Raw genomic sequence first — 20,091 nt, forward strand, 5'->3', positions numbered from 1 at the left:
CTCTGGGAAATTTGGAGTGGCTCTTCCCCATCTTTCTCACATGGCCACACACCCAAATAATTTTAGTCCCAACTCTTGCTCTCCCATCCTGCTTCACAATGCCATCAAACTGTTTCATCTTCCAAACCAGAATGGCCCTTAACCCTTATCAGTCTGTCATTATTAGGAATGAGAGGTTATAAGAGGATGATGGAAACGTAAGCGTGAGAGGCCCCTGTCTTACCGTGGCTACTATGGTGACTATTAACGTGACTCTGAGGCGAGACCTTTCTTATTTCGATTTTCAATTGTGGAGTGCTTCACTTTTAATGAAGTTTAAACTATTCAGATAAACATAATGAGTACCACAGTTTATAAAGACATAAATTTCGTCAGTTAGGTATAAAGATGAAAGCCCTATGTGTCTCCTGTTTGGAGCAGAATAAAATAGAGACTCTCTTTCTATCTTACTTGTTTGACTGCAAGGACTCGACTAAGCAAAGTCTAGATCTAAAAGGAAAAGTCCTCTTTGAGTCTCAAGTGATTTTTAGGTCACTACGTCTTCTGTGAGGCACGTGAAAATAATTCCTCAGCCACTCCCAGTCAGGTGGATACACATGCAAGGGTGAGATAACCGATCATGGTGGCAGCAGCCTCTGTCTCACACGGATGCATCTCTTGCCAGTCTCAAACCCCCTACTGCTAGACTGCGAGTTACTTGTGAGCGAGTTGTGTTTTATACTTCATAAAGGTGCCTGATACACATTTGTTTACTGACTGAAGGAACAAGTTCATTAGTAGTAACATCTTAATATAATGAAGCAGAATGTGGAAAACTTGGGAGTTTTTACAGAATAATCATTACCATACTATAGCATCTTATAGAACAACAGTTAGCATATTTTAAATGCTGAGGCTCTTTAAAAACTAAACTTTGAAAACAAACTAAGATGAGCCCTATTGGAATCCTTCCAGTCACTAAGCTAATGCCGAAAGAAGAATCTTCTCAGGGTATCCAGGACTCTGAACTGCATGTTCTTAGTACAGCTGTTGTTGCTGTTGTTGTTAAAGGCAGTCTTAACAATAGCTAAAATACAGCAAGAGCAAATTAATAAGAAAACTCTACACAGCTAGGGCTTAGTCGAATTACAATCCCGAGGCTCCCAAAAAGGGCTAAATCCAAAGGGATCAGAGTCAAGTAAATAAAAAATCCAGCTGAATTTTATCAGAGGGCAAAGTTTCAACTCTGAGTACCCCAGCAACCAAAGATGAATTATGCATAAGATTAGTAAAGTGCCTTCATCCACACCCCAGCCAGAGAACATTCTTCTATCTCACTGTGACTGAAAGAAAAACAGCAAGGTCTTTGCTTGCCAAGAATAGTCGTAGCAATACTCTAGATAAGAGTCTAACAAACACTAAGGGATTAAAATTTAATTGTAAAGCTGCTGCTACCTGGGCATAAAAGCTTGAACTCTGGCTTCAGAAAGAAACTGGGACTCTGGCATATTGAACACATGAAAACAAGAGCTGGCATGTTCCTAACAAGGGGTGTGAGAATATGCTCCCTTCTAAATTCTTCCCCAAACTGCTTCTGTCTCTGTATATCCTATGGGTAATACACAGTACTCAGTAAGAATACAGCCCTTTTGACACTCTGAATAATACATATACATTTCATTTTCAGAATTCTTGAAATTACAGGATTAGGTAGAAAGGGTGATTATGTGGTCTGAATTCTCTGAATATCAGTTCTTTTAATTTTGTTGAGCATCACCTGAAGCCAAAATAATTTCTCTTCTCAAAGCTGGCTTCAATACTAATGCCATTATAGAACTAAAGCAGATAATTTTACTTTTTCCTCTAATTTGGAAAGAACACCATTAGCACCCAATCTTGTATTGAGGCCTCATCAGCATTAAGGAACACACTCAAGTTCCCTACCTATTTACTTTTATTTTTTTTTTAAATCTTTATTTATTTTTGAGAGAGAGAAAGACAGAGACAGAGTGCAAGTGGGGGAGGAACAGAGAGACAGGGAGACACAGAATCCAAAGCAGGCTCCAGGCTCTGAGCTGTCAGCACAGAGGCCCACACAGGGCTCAAACTCACGAACTACAAGTTCATGACCTGAGTGAGACAAAGTTTCATGCTTAACCAACTGAGCCACCCAGGCGCCTCCCAAGTTCCCTACCTATTGATAATAACTCCTAGAAGAACCTCTGCTATCTAAAATCCCCATTATTTGCCAAAAAATACCCACAAGTTAAATTTTAGACCAAGTTTATTCCGTTCAATTAAACTTCCTTCCATAATCCTTCACAAACTTACTCTTTGATTTTGAAAGAAGAGTGATATTGAAACATAGCTATACATTTGTAGTTCGTATTAAAACTTTTTTTAAAACCATTTCAGAGAGTCAAATTCCCTCTGAATCATTACAAACCAGCACCTACTGTTTCTTTAGTATTCCTGCACATTTCTGACAGTTAGAAAGGCTGAAGTTCTTTATACAGTTGTCTGAGTATGTGATGTAAATGACCAAACATTGTTCTTCTTTTTTAAGTGACCTACTAGCAAGAAAAGGAATTAAATGAAAATGAACCGGTTTGAAAGACAGAAAAGCAAATGGGCATTCTTTATTTTAAAGCATCACAGTTCAGCAAATAGGCTAATGCTGTGAGGAGTAAAGAGTTCCCCAGGAAGTTTGTCTACTTATGTTTTTGTTTTTGCAGGAAGCATTTCTGCAACCTAAGTATCCTTGCTGTTTTCTGAAAATCCACATTGGCCTTTTCATTTAGAACTCTTCTCCAAATCCATCTCCTAAAGGAAGACTTCTCTAGCAAAACCGTGTTACTATCATTCTATATCTCATTAGCATTACTATATTTAGTTTGAAATGTATTCTTTTTTTTTTCTTTTTTTTTTTAATTTTTTTAAGGTTTTTTTAATTTATTTCTAGAGAGAGAGAGAGAGCGTGAGCAGGGGAGGGTCAGAGAGAGAGGGAGTCACAGACTGAAATAGGCTCCAGGCTCTGAGCTGGCAGTCAGCACAGAGCCCGACGCGGGGCTCGAACCCACGAACTGTGAGATCATGACCTAAGCGAAAGTCGGACGCTTAACCGACTAAGCCACCCAGGCGCCCCGAAATGTATTCTTTTGTACGTGCTTTGGTGTAAGTTGTGAACTGACATATTACTGAAACCAAGCATATATATCATGACTAAAGGGCTGTCTACTGTGTGATTTCAAGCAAACTGCTTAACTTAAATGACTCTAACTTCCCCATCTATAATGCTGGAAAACCAGAATCTGCCTTCCAGTGGCTCGGGTAAGAATAAATGAGAATATATGTACATACTATTGAGAGAAGAGATAATAACTAACAGAAATCTAAATTACTCCTGGTTTAGAATCATAATATATTAAGTACTGATACAAATGTATTTCCTTTAAGCATTAATAATTTGATTGGTGGGAGAAGGAGCAAAGTTCGACTCAAGAAAGAAGCCAATAAAAACTATTCCTCAAGATTATAATTTTATTCTGTATCCCACTATTCTCTCCATTTAGAGGACTATTCTGGGTCTGCAAAAAACAAAGATGTTTTCTGAAAGAAAAATCAGTAGGTCTCCTAATGTGAATCCTAAGATCACTCATGCAATGGGTTTGAAGTGAGCAATTTACATAAATATCTAAGCACAGCTCTTCCAAAAACTGCTATGCAGTCCACTTGCCCCCAGTGCTAATGATTAAGCAATCAATATATCAGCAGCAGTTAGTGACAGGATGTTCTAAACTCTGGCACTGAGATGTTCACTTTGAGGGGGAAAGGATGATTAAATATACTGCCAAATAAATTCACGGAGAACTTTTGTGAACTTCATACTTGACAGGCACATGTTAATCGGGAAAGAGAGTGCTTTTCACAAACTTCAAAACTGAATTAAACCCTGGAGAAGGGATATAGACATGCATTAAAAAGTACACTGCCTTAACTTTTATTCTTTTTTCCCGACTTTGAAAAGAAGAGTTTAGTACTCAGAAAATATGGATAAAGAAGGACATCAGCAATTTCACAGACTTCTTAGTCTGGTTCTTTTTGAAGGGAAACAATGAGAATGAAGCATGAGAAATGCCCTTAATGGAAGCAGAGAACATCTTTTCTCTTGCTAGAAATACCCCTATTTATTAATCAAATCAAAATTGGAACATGCCCAAATAAAGACTTCAGTGGCACTAACAGAGAAACAAAAATGTAAACGTTTAAAATTTTAGACCTGTCATACAATGGGCTCCTTTATTATCAGCACAATCTCTGGGAAATACCTCAGATATATTACTGTGGAAATAGCATGGTTACAGAACAATATTTTATGTTAATATAAGCTTGGTGACAATTCAAAAATGTTTTAAAAACTATGTCAGTTCTTAGGAAGTCTCACAGCTTTGAAAAATAATCCATTTTCAAACAAAGTAAAGAAACTTATTTTTCTTGTCAGTTGAAGTTCTGAATGTGACCCTATTTAATAAAGAGGGATGTAACGATCATAGGTTTTCATCATGAATGAGTCAGATGAAGAATATAAAAACTTACTTTCACGCAGATTTCAGGTCCCTTGCTATGATAATGGAAAATTAGGAACCTTTAAAAATAATGTATTTTTTCTGCCAGTATATTTATCAATATAAAGTTATAATTATCTACCAACTCCCCTAGTTATGAAAATGATCTTTGCCCTGGAAAAAAATGATGGGAATAGTGTACAAACCTAAAAAGTTTTGATCGCTATTCAGTAAAACACACTTGGCATTTATTTCTGCTTATTATTCTTAAAAATGTAATTTGGGGAGAAAAATGTTAATTATTTTTTGGGAAGGGGCTGAAGAGATCCCAGTGAGACATTCTGTAGAAAGGTCTTTTGTTAGTATAACATCTGACCTTCTATATCTTTGGAAATCATGCAACTTGGCTAATGTAGTCCTTAAAGAATTAATCAAGCAGATTGTTAGGCCCTAGTTACAGTGGAGCCAGCCAATTACGAGTTGCTCAGAAATTCATCACTGGCATGTCCAACCACATTTTCCCACATAAAGATTAGTAAAAATATGTGGAAACAGGGCCCATTCCCACCTCAGCACAGCTACAATATGTGTTCAGTGAAACAGATTTCAGCAGAGTTTTGCTTTAGTGAAACAAATGATTTATTTGGGAATCTTTTTTATTCCTGTCTTTACCCATTAACACCTTTTTCTGCCAAGTTGCAAAGGCTATCCTATTTAGTTAAAACCCAACTAGGGATTTTTATATTCAAACACACTTCTGAACTCAAAGTACTCGAGTTACATGCCACAAGCCTGAATTCATCCGCAAGTTAGTGAAATCCCCAAAGACCATCTTTATTCTTCACTGCTGTGATAACGCCCTCCCAAGGCTTACTAAGAAGAAAGCTTTTCTTGCAAGAGAGAAATGAAAGGGGCCAGAGTAGATGAAGATTGGTTCTCTAAGGAGAGGGCAGTGCTGCTCTTAAATAAAGAAGCTCCTTTCAGATAAGCAGAATCAGATTCCAGTTCATTTGGTTTGCTGGCTACCCTTACTTTGAACTCTCATATTTAACCCAGCAGGCTTCAAAGCAGGTGAGAAAATGACCCACCACTTAAAAGCAATTTTTCCTTTTTCAGGAATTCTGGCCTTGGAGAATATCAGCTCTGATATCAGCACATTCCACATCTCCAGGGATTTATGCTTTTTTTTTTTATTTTTTTTTATTTTTATTGCTCTATGTCAAATGTCAGGCTTGGTTTTCATCTCCGCCAGGGGGAAAAAAAAACCAAGAAAAAAAGTCCTAACTTGCTGACACTGAAGTCTTATTCCATATAGCTTTATACCATGCAAAAAAAACCAAAAAACAAAAAACAAAAAAAACAGGCACTAAAGTCACTAACCATTCTAGTTCTTTCCTTTCCATTTATCTCAATCTGATGTACAGTGAGGATTATTAAAAATCATTAATCCCTAGTGCCTTGCTTCACAAAAAAGCAATTTTTGTAACAAATGTATTTTAACAAATTAAAATTAAATTACTCTAGCATGTGAATGAATACAAAAATATATTAGATGAGGAGTGGACCATGATAACAATGGAAAAAATCTAGGAAATTTTCTTAAATTGCTTTGCCTTACTAAATAGACTGATTTCTAATATATTTGGCCATAAAATATATGACTTAATTAAAAATCCTAACATAGGCAGTTTGCAATTTACCTATAGTTTCTGTTCTGTGAGGCAATTTGCCAGCTCCTAGAATCTGAAACATTTCTCCCCTTGTGGTGGTGCAGATACACATAGTGTACCAGCAGTACGGTACTGAGTCGTGTTTAAGGGACACCTGACCACCATTTGTACTACAATTTCTGTGGGAAAACACATCTTGGGTGAACCATTGGGACATGGCTCCTCCCAGTGTGAAGAGGGTAGGATTCCGCATTACAGCTGCACTTTGGTGAGAATGAGGACAATGACAGGTGGCAACGACAGTAACACTCCCCTAGTTTCTCCTATGGACATACATGGAGACCTGACATATTTTAAGCTCATTTAACCCTCACAAAAACCCATGAGGCAGCACCACTCTCATTTCACGATGAGGGGAGAGATGGTTAAGTAACTTACCTGAAGTTGCACAGACAGTAAGTGTCAGGCTGGAACTCAAAGCAAAGCACTTTGGCTCCAGAGCCTATGCTCATCACCATTCTGCATGCTGTCCCTTTTCTACCTCAGAAAGGTGGCACTATCCAGGCCATCTAGGTTCCTCCTACTGGGGACAGAGGAGAGCAGGGCTTCTCAGGTTTTAAATGTACGTATAGGAGAACTTAGGGGTCTTGTTAAAAGCAGATTCAGGAATGCCTGAGGCTCGCTCTTTTCTTTCTTTCTTTCTTTCTTTCTTTCTTTTCTTTCTTTTTTCTTTCTTTCTTTTCTTTCTTTCTTTCTTTTCTTTCTTTCTTTCTTTTTTTAAATTTCTTAAATGTTTTATTTATTTCTGAGAGAGAGGCTCTGCCTTTCTAACAAGCTCCAGGGTGATGGTGACATTCTTACTGCATAGACCACGCTGGGTGATGGTGACGCTGCTATTGCATAGATCAGCTTTATTAAGTGGTGAGGAAGTAGAATGTGAGCCTCCAACTCCCTTGCTGGCTGGTTGGGTGTGAGGCATTTATACGTTGTGTTTGTAAGCTGGGGATGGCCCTTATGTAATAACTTTCCATAAAGTCTTCAATGGAACCTGCCTTTGATATTGCAGCGTACCAAATATTGGTTTGCGGGTACTTTCAGTAAATAGTTAGCTTTTAGGAACTTAAAATGTACATGTAAAGGCCACAGTATAAAATGTGGCTATCAAAGTTTGCTGTGAGGCACATTTCTAACTATATACCACCAACCATACAAATATCAAAAGATAGTAAATAAATGCCTATTTATTGTTCATTAACTAGAATCACAGTAAATTAATAACCTTTGGTCTAAAAAAAGCTTCTACTTTAAAATATATAATTATTATTTCTCAGACTCTTCTAGCGGAGTGCTAAGGAGCCTGTGCTAGGTCTTCTTAAAGGCTCTTCAGGTGCATCAGTGATGTCTCAGGTAAGGACAGACACTATATACTAACAAGAATGGACAGAGCAGATAGTGAGTACACTGCACATTAATTTCAGCTGGAAGTATACTACTAACAATTGCTACATATAGATTTCAGATTCTAGATCTTGCTCCCCCCTCAATTTTATCTGTTTCCCACTGCCCTGAGAGAAACTCAAGGACCATCTCTTCCACCGCTCGCCTGTGATCTCAAATAAACAGCTGCATATATTTTTCCAGTTGTGAAATGGGCAGGATTCCTTTTCTAGTCAACTTTTTCCCTGCTGGATTGCACAGTAAGGTCATTTCAGTTTGAGATGCACTCACTCCCCAGGCAGCACCACTGCAAATAACAGTTATGGTATGATCACTATACTTCCCTTTTACACTAAAAGGAAATAGTCAGTTTCCAACCCAAATATCTATACTCCCTGAACAACAGTGGGAAGTCATTTCCCTTGAAGACTGACCCAGAATCAAGTGTAGTCTCAGACTCTTAGGCCTACAGCCAGTGGCAACTTAACACATTATACAGTTGACCTTCAGGGAAAAAGGGAAACCGGTGCTTTTACTACTGGGGCCAAAAGAAAACCAACTGACCTTTAAGGTACAAAATAAACTGTTCTTAAGGCAGAAAAAAAAAACAGGGAGTCAAAATGGAGGCATATAGAGAAAAATATAGAAATTACATTACCGAGTAAGGGTCAGTGTTTCTATACTTCTCAGTGCTTTTCGATCTGGGACTAGAATGAATTAGCAGTTTCCTTTTGGGTTTGAACTATTATTACCTGGTGAAAATGCGAAGATGTACAAGAAAGACACATTTTTTTAAAGGCTCGTAAAGGAGACTTAAAGGGACTTATCTTTGGTAATTTTACTTTAAGCCAGTGATATTACTAAGTTTATGTAGAAGAGTAAATAATCGTGGGATACTCTCTCTAAAATCAAGTAGGACCTGGGTCAGGAAATGGAGTTCAAAATTTAAGGACAAAAATGAAAATAAAGGTCTATACAGGGTTTTACACCCAAGACTGGGAAAGGTCAATAAGAACATGTAGATACAACAGGGAGAAGCTTTGAGTAAAGAAGGATATTCTGCACTTAGGGCAGAATGTTACATCCATCCGATCTTACCTATTCTCCATCAGCAAACCTTACAACTAATGATTTCATTTAAATTGAAAAATCAAATTTTGTTTACAAAATAGGGAATTTTTTTAAATGCCAAAAAGAAAGCATTTAAGAGTCGGATTATCCCTTAGCTAGTAACAAGTGCTGTGTTTACCACCAAAAGTGACCTACAAAGACCAATTTTATGTTACGCTGTTGTAGTCTTCAAATTTTTAAGCAACAAAAATGTAGCTCAAGTCACCAGAAACTTATGTTTGACATATTTATGGCAGCAACTTTACAAATCAATTCCTGTAATTTACTGTAACAAACGTCTTCCACTGATCAACTGGCTTAGCACAAACAGATCAGAGATGGTTTCTTGTGTTTTACAAATACTCTACACAAGTCCTTGAGATCATACTTACAGCTTTAGCAAAAATACCCATGATTTCAGGAAACTGGTGTGTGAGGAGAGCTATCATTGCTGTAGAAGAACACAGTCCTGCTGTGAAATGGATGAAAAAAGGAAGCTCCTTCTTTGGGTAAACAGAAACATGATGAAAGGCTGCAAGGGAGAAAAGGTTGAAATGGATTTTATTTAAGAATACAGTATAAGCCAGTTTTAATATTTTCAAGCAAAGTTTATTTTTTAAAACTAAAATGGAAAATATATTCTTTTTAAAAGAACAAGGTATCTCTCACTAAGCAAGGTAGAAGAGAATCATCCGTTATTTCCAGCACCAACAGCCTATCTACAGAGCTGGATGACTGTGCTGGGGGCTAAGAATAGGATGGCATCGTGGGAAAGACATTAATTGTAAAGTCATGCTGAGGTGGTTTTGAAAAAAAGCTTTGTCACTTATTGGCTGTGTGATCTTGAATAAGGTGCTAAACCCTCTCATAGTTGCTATGGAGTTGTTATGATGAACACTGTAAGTCCTTACTAAATGTGAGTCGTTCTAATTCTTGCTCTTTAGGAGCTCAGAGACAAGTACAGAATCGACAGACAGATGTGTGGTTGCAGATTTTTTCCCAGAACCACAATTTTACCCAGTTATTAATAAATGTTCTATCTGCAGCATTTCATAGATAGAGCACTATAAGAAATGAATTAGAACATGAAAGCCCTAGGATTCTGATCATAAACAAAGTGCTGTGTCTTCTTTTACCACATTCACACATTAAGTCAGGTATTATTTTTTGAAAGACTGAACATTTCACTACTTAATAGTATTCAAGTATTTATATCTTACTTGAAACTTGATTGAAAATACCTGAATACCAATGCTGAGAGGAGCCTACTTGGCACATAGTAGGTGCTCAATAAATGTCTGTTCAACTGAGAGCTATTCTGGGACTTCATTAGTCCAGGAAGTTGACTGCTCAGGGCTGGACACAAACCCAGGAATTCCTGATGTAATATCCTACATAAGTAAGGGATGACTAATTCAGTGCTGAATCAAGGTCAGCTATAAATTTCACTTTTTTAAACATAATGATTCACAGAGAAGATTACACCTAAGTTTCCTTTGGTAGCCATATTTTCTATGTCTTATACTATACTCTGAAAGAATATGCCAAAAACCAAACTCATTAAAAATCCAGAAAATTTCCAGAGGCTTGAATCACTTTTAAAGTAAAAGCACACCAAATCTGAACTTTTTAAAAACATCAGAAAAGTTAGAAGCTGTGGACAACAGTGAACTTTTGGCACCCAAAAAGCCAACAGTCCCTTTTGCCCTGTCCCTCAGCCATGAGAAGACAACTTCAGCAAAAACCAAGAGAAGCAAACCATCATACTTGCAAAGACAGGGAACACTTAAATATACCAATGGTCCCTAATACTCTTATTACGTGACAGGTGGCAACATTAATAAAATTAATTAAACTGTATAGCATTGTATGGCTCACAAATGGTTTAATTTACATTAGTTTGATTTTTTTCCCAATAGCTGTAAGAGAGAGATATCATTTCCACTTTATAAGATAGAAAACTACGTAGCTTTAGTAAGATAATTTCCTAAAATATGAGATTTTATACTACAGGAGAGACTTAATTTTTTCTCTTTGGATTGCTTTCCATGGACTCGTTTGTCAGTCAATGTTTGGCTAATACATCAATATAATGGATGACCAGTACAGAAACACTCCCTTGGAAGTAAAGTTCAAATTTCATCACTGGCTTGTAGAGAAAAATTTATCAGGAGGCATAAAAGACAACAGCTATGTGAACTAAGGGAATAGTTCAAGTCTGAACTTATGAGGTTCATAAGCAAATTCCAGAATGTTGTAAGTCATATCAAGGTTGAAGGAGAATTGAAAACAAAAAAACATTAAGTACTCCTGGGTATTAGAACTCAACGTTATTAAAAATTTGTTCATTCTACCACAGTCAGAGACAGACAAATACTCTCAGAACAAACAATATAATCAAACAAAGAACCCAGCATATCCCTCTTCTCCTACCTCTTGGAATTTGCAAATGTCTAAGCATCTTAGAAGTAATAAAGCCCTGCCAAAAAGCAAACTCTCTGTTCTTATAACCTGTGACTCTGGCAATACATGTTAAAAACCCTGATTTTATTCATATTACTATGCAAAATTGGCAGTCTATCAAGCAACCTTTGTAATCATTTGGGGGCATTATTTTAGGCTAAATGTATTAATCTAATATAATACACTCTTGCATATTGATGTTTCATAATTAAAGATTTATTCCTTTGCCTTAAATATCCTTATTTCTGTTAAAATGGAAAAACAACAAGAACAACTACTACCAGCATCATCCCATGAAAGAAAATAAAATTTCTCTCACTAGTGACCTTCTAATTGCTGAAGTCAATGGATTCTGAGCAGTAATCACCTTCCTTCCTTGATATCAGATACGCCTCCTCACTTGGAATTTTTTCCCTCCTTTAGTTCCTAGCCCATCTAGTTCTGGTTCTTGTCCTGTCTCTGACCACTCCTTCACTGAATCTTCCAGACTCCTTATCAGCCACCCATTCCTTCAACATTTTTGTGACCCCATGGTTCTGCTCTTAGTTTACTTCTTACTCCACACAGTTTCCCTTGGTGATCTCATTCATACCTAGGAAATGATGACTCCCAAATTGGTTTGGTGATGTAGAGAGATGTCGAGAGAAAGAGATATTAGAACCCCTGGCAATTCTGTTTACACAACCTGACCCTGTCCCTAGGCCATGGCTAACTGAACCGGGACTGAACACCTAGATGAATCTGATTCTCTCTCCCAGAAATTTTACAAGCAGGCTTGAGTTATTATTCATACTACACAATTTGCCTGAACTAATCACATGTAAAGTGATGTAGCAGCATCAAGTGTGGCTACATGAGTGTCTAGGAAGAGAAAGCCAAGCTACACAGAGAAAGATATAAAAATGAAGCAGACACACTGAGAGAAGCAGAAATGAGAGCTCATACAAAAGGGAGATGGCATTGGGGAAGGAAAAGTGAGAATAGGAGAGCCTGAAAAAGGCAGCCTGAGATAAAGATATACAGATAACTGACTCCTGGAAACCTTTATAACCTCCTAGTTTCTGGTTCTAGTCCCTTCTGAGGTCCAACTGTAATTGCTGCCTTGAGACTCTTTGAAATAATCCAGTCTTCTAATAAATTCCCTTTAAGTTTAAAGTAGTTCTCTATTACTTATACCTAAAGAATACCTACACTTACTATTTCTATAATCCACATATATTTAATATACATATATTTCTTACAAACATATCTTAGAATCATATATTATTTAGAAATATAAAGAATATGTATGTGTGTGTGTGTGTGTGTGTGAGAGAAACAGATTATGTAATAAGATATTTAAGCATGCACATACACACATATGCGCACACACATGTGTGGACATGGGTGAAATGTTACATGCAACATATTCAAAGCCTGAATTTATTTACTTCCCCTACTCCTGTTCCCAAACTTACTCCTTGTGCTGTATATGCTGGATTTACCATTCTTCAAGTCATTCAAGTCAGATTTAGGAATCATCCCTGACCTTAGAGAGACAGCACTCCCCATTCCAGCTTCCTTATAATCTATTCCATACACACAGCACTTAACACATTGTTTATCAGTCTTTGTATTAACTCGTGAGCAGTTGAGGAGTTTGGAGTCGGATATGGAGGAAAAGGTGCTAATGTTTAATATTTTGTTGAGTACTTACAATGTACTTGGCATGTTTATAAGAATGCATTAATAAATTTGACTAATTAAAATCTTTACTGAATACCAATTTTCACGGGGTACACTATAGAGATGCCTAGAGGGATGATAAAGAGGACCCTGGCCTTTGAGTTTACAATCTAGAAGGGGGAAGTTAAGAAGTTCACAAAATACTTTGAGAGTTCAAAGAAAAGACAGATAACTTATCTCAGAGGGTGGAAGAAAATAAAAGGACCTGGGAGAAAAATATCAACATACTCAACTTCCATAATCTCTCCTAAACTTTCATCTATCTGACTGAACTTTTCAGTTCACTAAATTTGGTGTTTGTAAAACTGCAACTTTCCTCGTCAGACTTGAGTTCTAATGACCCCAGAACTGTAAAAACCATGGCACAGGTTTATACTACATAAGGAAGCATGGTGCTAGCGTTTATAACCTTCTGCATGCTTATTTATTGGTTAAATCATAAAAAGAAAAAAACAGAAATTTACCAGTTCGCAGAAAGAAATAGTGCAACTTGGACAAATAAATATAGACCATTCTTCTGAGAAGTTTGGCTTCCTAAAAGCAGGGACTCGATGGGAATTTCAGCAATCATAACCCTACGTATTTCTGGTTCTCCTCCTAAGTTTATGACTTCTCTTAAAACTACAAAGTGTTGTCTCTCCAATTTCATTCTTTGTAAAGATTGTTTTGACTATTCTGAGTCTTTTACCTTTCCATATAAATTTTGGAATCAATTTTTGCAAAATCCCTCCTGGGATTTTGATAGGGATTGTATTAAATCCATAGATCAGTTTGGAGAGAATTGCCATATAAATAATATCGAGCCTTCCAATCAATAAGCATGGAACATCTCTCCATTTACTTAGATTTGTCTTTAATTCCTCCCAGCAAATTACGTATTTTTTTAAGTATGTAAGCCTTGCACTTCTTTTGTCAAATTATTCCTAAATTGTGTCTTCTTTTTGATGCCACTATGATTAGAAATGTTTTTCAAATTTCATTTTTGGATTGATTCTTCACTGCCAGTATATAAATATGCAACTGAGTTTTATATGCTGATGTTAATTCCTGCAACTTTGTTGAACTTGTTTATTAGTTCTAACAGTATTTTTATGAATTTCTTAGGATTTCCTACATAGAAGATGATGTCGTCTATGAATAGAGATTGTTTTTCTTCATCCTTTCCAATAGGAATGTTTTTTATTTATTTATTTTTGCTTGATTGCACTGAGTAGGCCCGCAGTACAATGCTGAAGAGAAGTGGGAGGGGCAGACATCCTTGCCTGATTCCTGACTTAGGGAGAAAGCATTCAGTCTTTCACCTTTTAAGTATGATGTCAGCTGTGGGGTTTTCGTAGATGCTCTTTATCAGGTTAAGGAAATTCTCTTTTATTCCTAGTTTGTTCAAATTTTTAATCACGAATGGATGTTAGGTTTTTGTCAGACCCCTTCTTTGCATCTGTTGTCATTTGTTCTAATAACATGGTGCTTTGCGTTTCAGATGTTAAACCACTTGCATTTGTGAGGTAAATCCCACTTGGTCATGTGTGCCTGGATTGAGTTTGCTAATATTTTGTTGAATATGTTTGTGTCTGTATTCATGAGATATTGTTCATGGGATATTGTTCTATGATTTTCTTGTAATGTCATTGGTTTTGGTATCAGGGTCATACTGGTCTTGCAGAATAAGCTGGGAAATGTTCCTTCCTCTTTTATTTTCTGAAAAGAGTTTGTGAAGGAATGGTATTATTTCTTCTTTAAATGTTTATAAGTTGACTGTTCTTTAAAATATCTTTAATTTTTGTGTTCTTTATCACATCTTACACAGTGTTTTACCCCAAAAATATATGGGAATGAACTGAATTTTGCAACTACATCCAAGAAATGGCTAAAATAGTAGTACTTTAAACAGTATCGTGAATTTCAACCAAAGGCATTTTTATTATGAGAAAATACTATGGAAAACAATCTCACAACTACTGTTAAGTTTAGGAAAACTAGAATATTTACTTACTAGGTAATAGCTCTCTATCAGCAGTCTCTGTGCAGCTGGGATATGGGTAAAATAGATGGCCTTTCTCTAAAGGGTATGGAATCATTCTAAAAGCTGAGGAAAAAAAATACATAGTTTGACATTCAATTCAGACTCACTTTCATCCCATACTACAGATCAAAGCTACTGTGGAGACATATTTCTACAAAATTTTCATATAGCATGTATTAATTTCTTTAGAGATATCTTTTAGATGAAAGAAACAAGGGAAGCAAAAGAAGGAATAAGGGGAAGGATAAGATTTATTCAGAGAATAGTGAATGGTCTGGAATAAAACTAAAGGGAGTAGTGGATAATAAGGCTGGCTGGGTCCTTCCTGACTCTGTCTCCTCACTACAAACACAACAGACTTAACTCTGTGGATATGAATTCCTTTTCTTCCAGGAATCTTCATAAAATTGCAGCATGTATCACTGTTGTTACCAAGACTGTTGGCAACCCAGAAAGAGTTCCCAATGGCTCCTAACTTCATGTGTTAGATGTCATCAAAGTTTTCTACAAGCAGAATGTAATTTAGATCAAAGGTCACCAAAGTATGGCCCTTTGGCCAGACCTGGACCACTATTTATGTTTGTAAATAAAATATTATTAGAATACAGATGGTTAAACCTGTTTGTTCATTTATATATTATGTTAGGCTGCTTTCATGCTACAAGAGCTGGGTAGCTATAACAGAGACTATGGCTCACCAAGACTAAATATTTACCATACGGCTCTTTACAGAAAAAGTTTACCTATCCCTGATCTAGATTATCACCAACTCTTGAAGACTTCTTAAAGGAGGAATCTTTATTTACCTATTTACCTATTTAACTACTTAACTATTCATCAAAATTGTGATTAAGTTTTTGTTTTAGTGCTTTTGTTTTAGTGCTTTAGGGCTTAGCTCTATAAACTTTTGTCAAGGGGTGAATAGGTGGCTCAGTTGGTTAAGTGTCCTGCTCTTGTTTTCAGCTCAAGTCACGATCTCTCAGTTCATGGGATCAAACCCAGCATCAGGCTCTGTGCTGAAAACACGGAGCCTGCTTGGCATTCTCTCTCTCCCTGTCTCTCTGCCTCTCTTCTGCTCACGTTCTGTCTCTCTATTTTACCAAATATAAATTTTTTTCTGCCACAATAAAAAGTAGGGATTTGTCCAAAGTCACAGAGCGAATCAATGGAAACACTAGAAAAATCATTCATAAAGATTATTTATGAAATTCAGTGTAAGTCACATACTTATTGAAAACCTCTTATGTGCCAGGCAGAACATTAGGTACTGAAGACACATACAAAATCAATGAGTACCAGCCTTTGAGCTTATAGACTACTAAAGAAAAAGCAAAAGGCAGCCTAATTACAAAAAGACATTCTGTTTTATTAGTCCCAATTTCATTAATCTGCATATTGTCAGGGATAAGCACAGTGTCTGACTCTTAGCAAGTGGTTAATGCAGAGGTTCACAAATTCTCTTTGCTTCAAGGATACATGGTGCCCTTCGTGTCTCAGTAATTTTTTATGATGCCCCTAGGCTGAAAGAAATACCTAACAATTCCACTTAAGTAGTGGATCCAAACAACTCTAAGGTTTATGTCCTAACCCTTAGCAGTGATTAAAACACAAATACACACACACACACACCATTTAAACTAAAGGGAAAAAAATAATTATTTCATTTTTTAAAATATTTTAAGTTTTTAAAGTAATCTCTACACCCATGTGGGGCTTAAGCCCACAACTCCAAGATCAAGAGTCACATACTCCACTGACTGAGCCAGCCAGGTGCCCCCAATTATTTCATTTTTAAAGAACCATCTTTTCTTACTAGTGGGATGTATGTACCTGTTGGGTACTGCATACCTTTTCAGACCTTGGAATCAGGTTGGACACCGCCATCACCATTTCCTGTTCCACACTGATTTTTTTTGTGTGGTACTTTTTTAAATCACAGCAACTAATAAAAAACCCAGCTTTGCAAAGCTACGACAACATCAAAAGAAAGAGAATGGAGAGCCACCTAATGATGAAACCTTGAACTATGTGGCGCTAACAGTTTGAATGTCTTGACACGTTTTGAGTGTTACTGTTGTTTCCACTGAAATTTTAAAATATGCCATGGCACTCTTGTGAATTTGCCGCAATGCCCTAAGGTGCCTCAGTGAGAAGTTTGGGAACTAAGGGGGATCAACCAATTCTAGTTAATGAGTATTGAATTTATGTTTGAACTTTTATCGATAGGAGAAGTGCACTTTCCAAGACAATCATTATAAGAATTCAACTGATAAAATACTTTGATTAATGCTGATGCATAGGAGCACATGTACCCCAATGTTCATAGCAGCACTCTCCACAATAGCTAAAACATGGAAAGAGCCTAAGTGTCCATCAACAGATGAATGGATCAAGAAGATGTGGTTTATCTATACCATGGAATACTACATGGCAATGAGAAACAATGAAATCTGGCCATGTGTAGCAACATGGATGGACCTTGAGGGTGTTATGCTGAGCGAAATAAGTCAGGCAGAGAAGGACAAATATCATATGTTTGCACGTATAGGAGGATTAGGAGGAACTTGACGGAGGAACAAGGGGGAGAAGAAGGGCGGAAATGGTGGGGGAAAGGGAGAGAGGCAAACCATGAGAGACTCTTGAATGCTGACAAAAACTGAGGACTGATGGATGTGGGGGGAGGGGGGGATGGGCATGGAGGAGGACACTTGTGGGGATGAGCACTGAGTGTTATGTGGAAACTAATTCGACAATAAACTATTAAAAAAAAATAAAAAAAAAAATACTTTGATTAAGCTTTTTCATTTTCTAAGTGATTTTAAGAAGTTACAAACAAGAAATCTGGTAGTTAGTTGAAAAACAACCTAGGTGTCCAAAGAAGATATACAAATGGCCAATTAGCACATTAAAAAATGTTCAACAACACTAATTATTAGGAAAATACAAATCAAAACCACAATGATATACCACTTCACACCCATCAGGATAGCTAGTATATATAAAAAAAAAAGAACAAGTGTTGGCAAGGACACAGAGAAAGTGAAAACCTTGTGCATTGCTGGTGGAATGTAAATGGATGTATTTGCCATAGAAAGTAGTATGACAGTTCCTCAAAACAATGAACATAGAATTATATAACCTACCAGTTCCACTTCTAGGTATACACCCAAAAGAACTGAAAGTAGGAACTTGAACAGATATTTGTACCCCCATGTTCATAGGAGGATTATTCTTAATAGCCAAAAGGTGGAAACAACCCAAATGTCCACTGACAGATGAATATATAAACAAAGTATGGTGTATATATACAATGGAAGATTATTCAGCCCTGAAAAGGAATGATTTTTTAACATATGCTACAACATTATGCTAAGTGAAGTAAGCCTGATTTAATGATATAAATATTGTATGATTTTATTACAGAAGATACCTAACGCTAGTCAAACTTATAGAGACAGAAAGAATCATTACCAAGGTCTGGAGAGGAAGGAAGAATGGGGAATCATTATCTGATGGGTACAGGATTTCAGTCTGGGATGATGAAAAAGTTCTGGGGACAGCAGATGGTAATGGCTGTACAATAATGTGAATGTATATAACATCACCGAACTATACATTTTAAAATGGCTAGAATGGAAGTGCTTGGCTGGCTCAGTGGGTAGAATTGATCTCGGGGTTGTGCATTCGAGTCCCACGCTGGGTGTAGAGACAACTTAAAAATAAAATCTTGGTGCATCTGAGCAGCTCAGTAAGTTAAGCATCCGACTCTTGAATTTGGTTCAGGTCATGATCTCACAGTTTGTGGATTCAAGCCCCATGTCAGACCCTACGCTGACAGTGAGGAGCCTGCTTGGAATTCTCTCTCCCGCCCTTTCTGTCCCTATCCCACTCATGCTCTCTCTCTCAAAATAAATAAATAAACTTAATGAAATAAAATAAAATCTTAAAACAATTTTTTAAATTAAAAAAAATAAAATAGTTAAAATGGTAACTTCTATGTTATATGTATTTTACCACAATAAAAATAAATTGAAAAAAAAGAATAGATTTGATATTAGTTGTGAGGAAAATAGTTTCATGATGTATACACCTGAAAATAAAGCAAAAAGTCTAACTTAAAAATATTAGAACAATAACTCAACCACATAAAGAGCTTATGAAGCAAGGGATGTAAGTTTTCATTTTCTTTCCTTACAAATATGTAATTTAAATGAACATATGGCAGAAAATCATAACGGTTTCTCATTCTGCTTTTCCTAATTGTGACATCAATATTAAGTACATTAAGCATTTCTCNCTTAAAACAATTTTTTAAATTAAAAAAAAAATAAAATAGTTAAAATGGTAACTTCTATGTTATATGTATTTTACCACAATAAAAATAAATTGAAAAAAAAGAATAGATTTGATATTAGTTGTGAGGAAAATAGTTTCATGATGTATACACCTGAAAATAAAGCAAAAAGTCTAACTTAAAAATATTAGAACAATAACTCAACCACATAAAGAGCTTATGAAGCAAGGGATGTAAGTTTTCATTTTCTTTCCTTACAAATATGTAATTTAAATGAACATATGGCAGAAAATCATAACGGTTTCTCATTCTGCTTTTCCTAATTGTGACATCAATATTAAGTACATTAAGCATTTCTCCTACCAATAAACCAAATAAACACCTCTGAGTTCACTTTGAAACCAATCCGAACAACAAATCCTTAGGGACACTCAGATAATCTCATTTTAAAAAGCTGCCTGTGAATGCAATGAATAATCTGAGAGATAGTTGGACATTTGAAAAAGAATACTCACTGCCTTCCCACGTGCACTGTAACAGATTAAGTGCACCTTCAATCCTCTTCCAGTGCTGAAGATGGAAGAAAGCATAGGCGATTGCCTCACTGTCACCCCGTTTCAGAATGTGTTCTGGAGGTAAAATTAGACTTTTCATCTCTAGTAAATACTAGAAAAGTAACACACACACACAGACACACCACAGAAAAGAAAAAAATTAAATTATGTTACGTTCAAACAAAAAAATGTAGATTCAAATTTTATAAAGTCAATTTGATTTAAAAAACACACATTAAGCTAGCTGAGATGACAAGAGGATCATACTGAT

At 36.4% G+C, this 20,091-nt stretch overlaps 1 protein-coding gene across 2 annotated transcripts in view; it reads right to left on the reverse strand.

The window, feature by feature from the left end:
• Window positions 1-6,987: 6,987 nt before the first annotated feature.
• ST7L (suppression of tumorigenicity 7 like) overlaps window positions 6,988-20,091 on the reverse strand; it is a 65,512-nt gene continuing 52,408 nt past the window's right edge. Inside the window, exons 12-16 of one of the 2 annotated variants that reach the window (XM_077780188.1) lie at window positions 19,782-19,932; window positions 14,943-15,035; window positions 9,154-9,293; window positions 8,310-8,403; window positions 6,988-7,641 (exon numbers count right to left, since the gene is read on the reverse strand). In XM_077780188.1, coding sequence (XP_077636314.1) covers window positions 8,359-8,403; window positions 9,154-9,293; window positions 14,943-15,035; window positions 19,782-19,932 — 429 coding nt within the window. In that variant the 3' untranslated portion in view covers window positions 6,988-7,641; window positions 8,310-8,358. Of the gene's footprint in view, window positions 8,404-9,153; window positions 9,294-14,942; window positions 15,036-19,781; window positions 19,933-20,091 lie in introns of both variants that reach the window. The other variant, XM_077780187.1, reaches the window with a different exon arrangement.

Source organism: Crocuta crocuta, unplaced genomic scaffold, assembly GCF_008692635.1.
Source record: "Crocuta crocuta isolate KB4526 unplaced genomic scaffold, BGI_CrCroc_1.0 scaffold364, whole genome shotgun sequence".
NCBI classification, from domain to species: domain Eukaryota; kingdom Metazoa; phylum Chordata; class Mammalia; order Carnivora; family Hyaenidae; genus Crocuta; species Crocuta crocuta.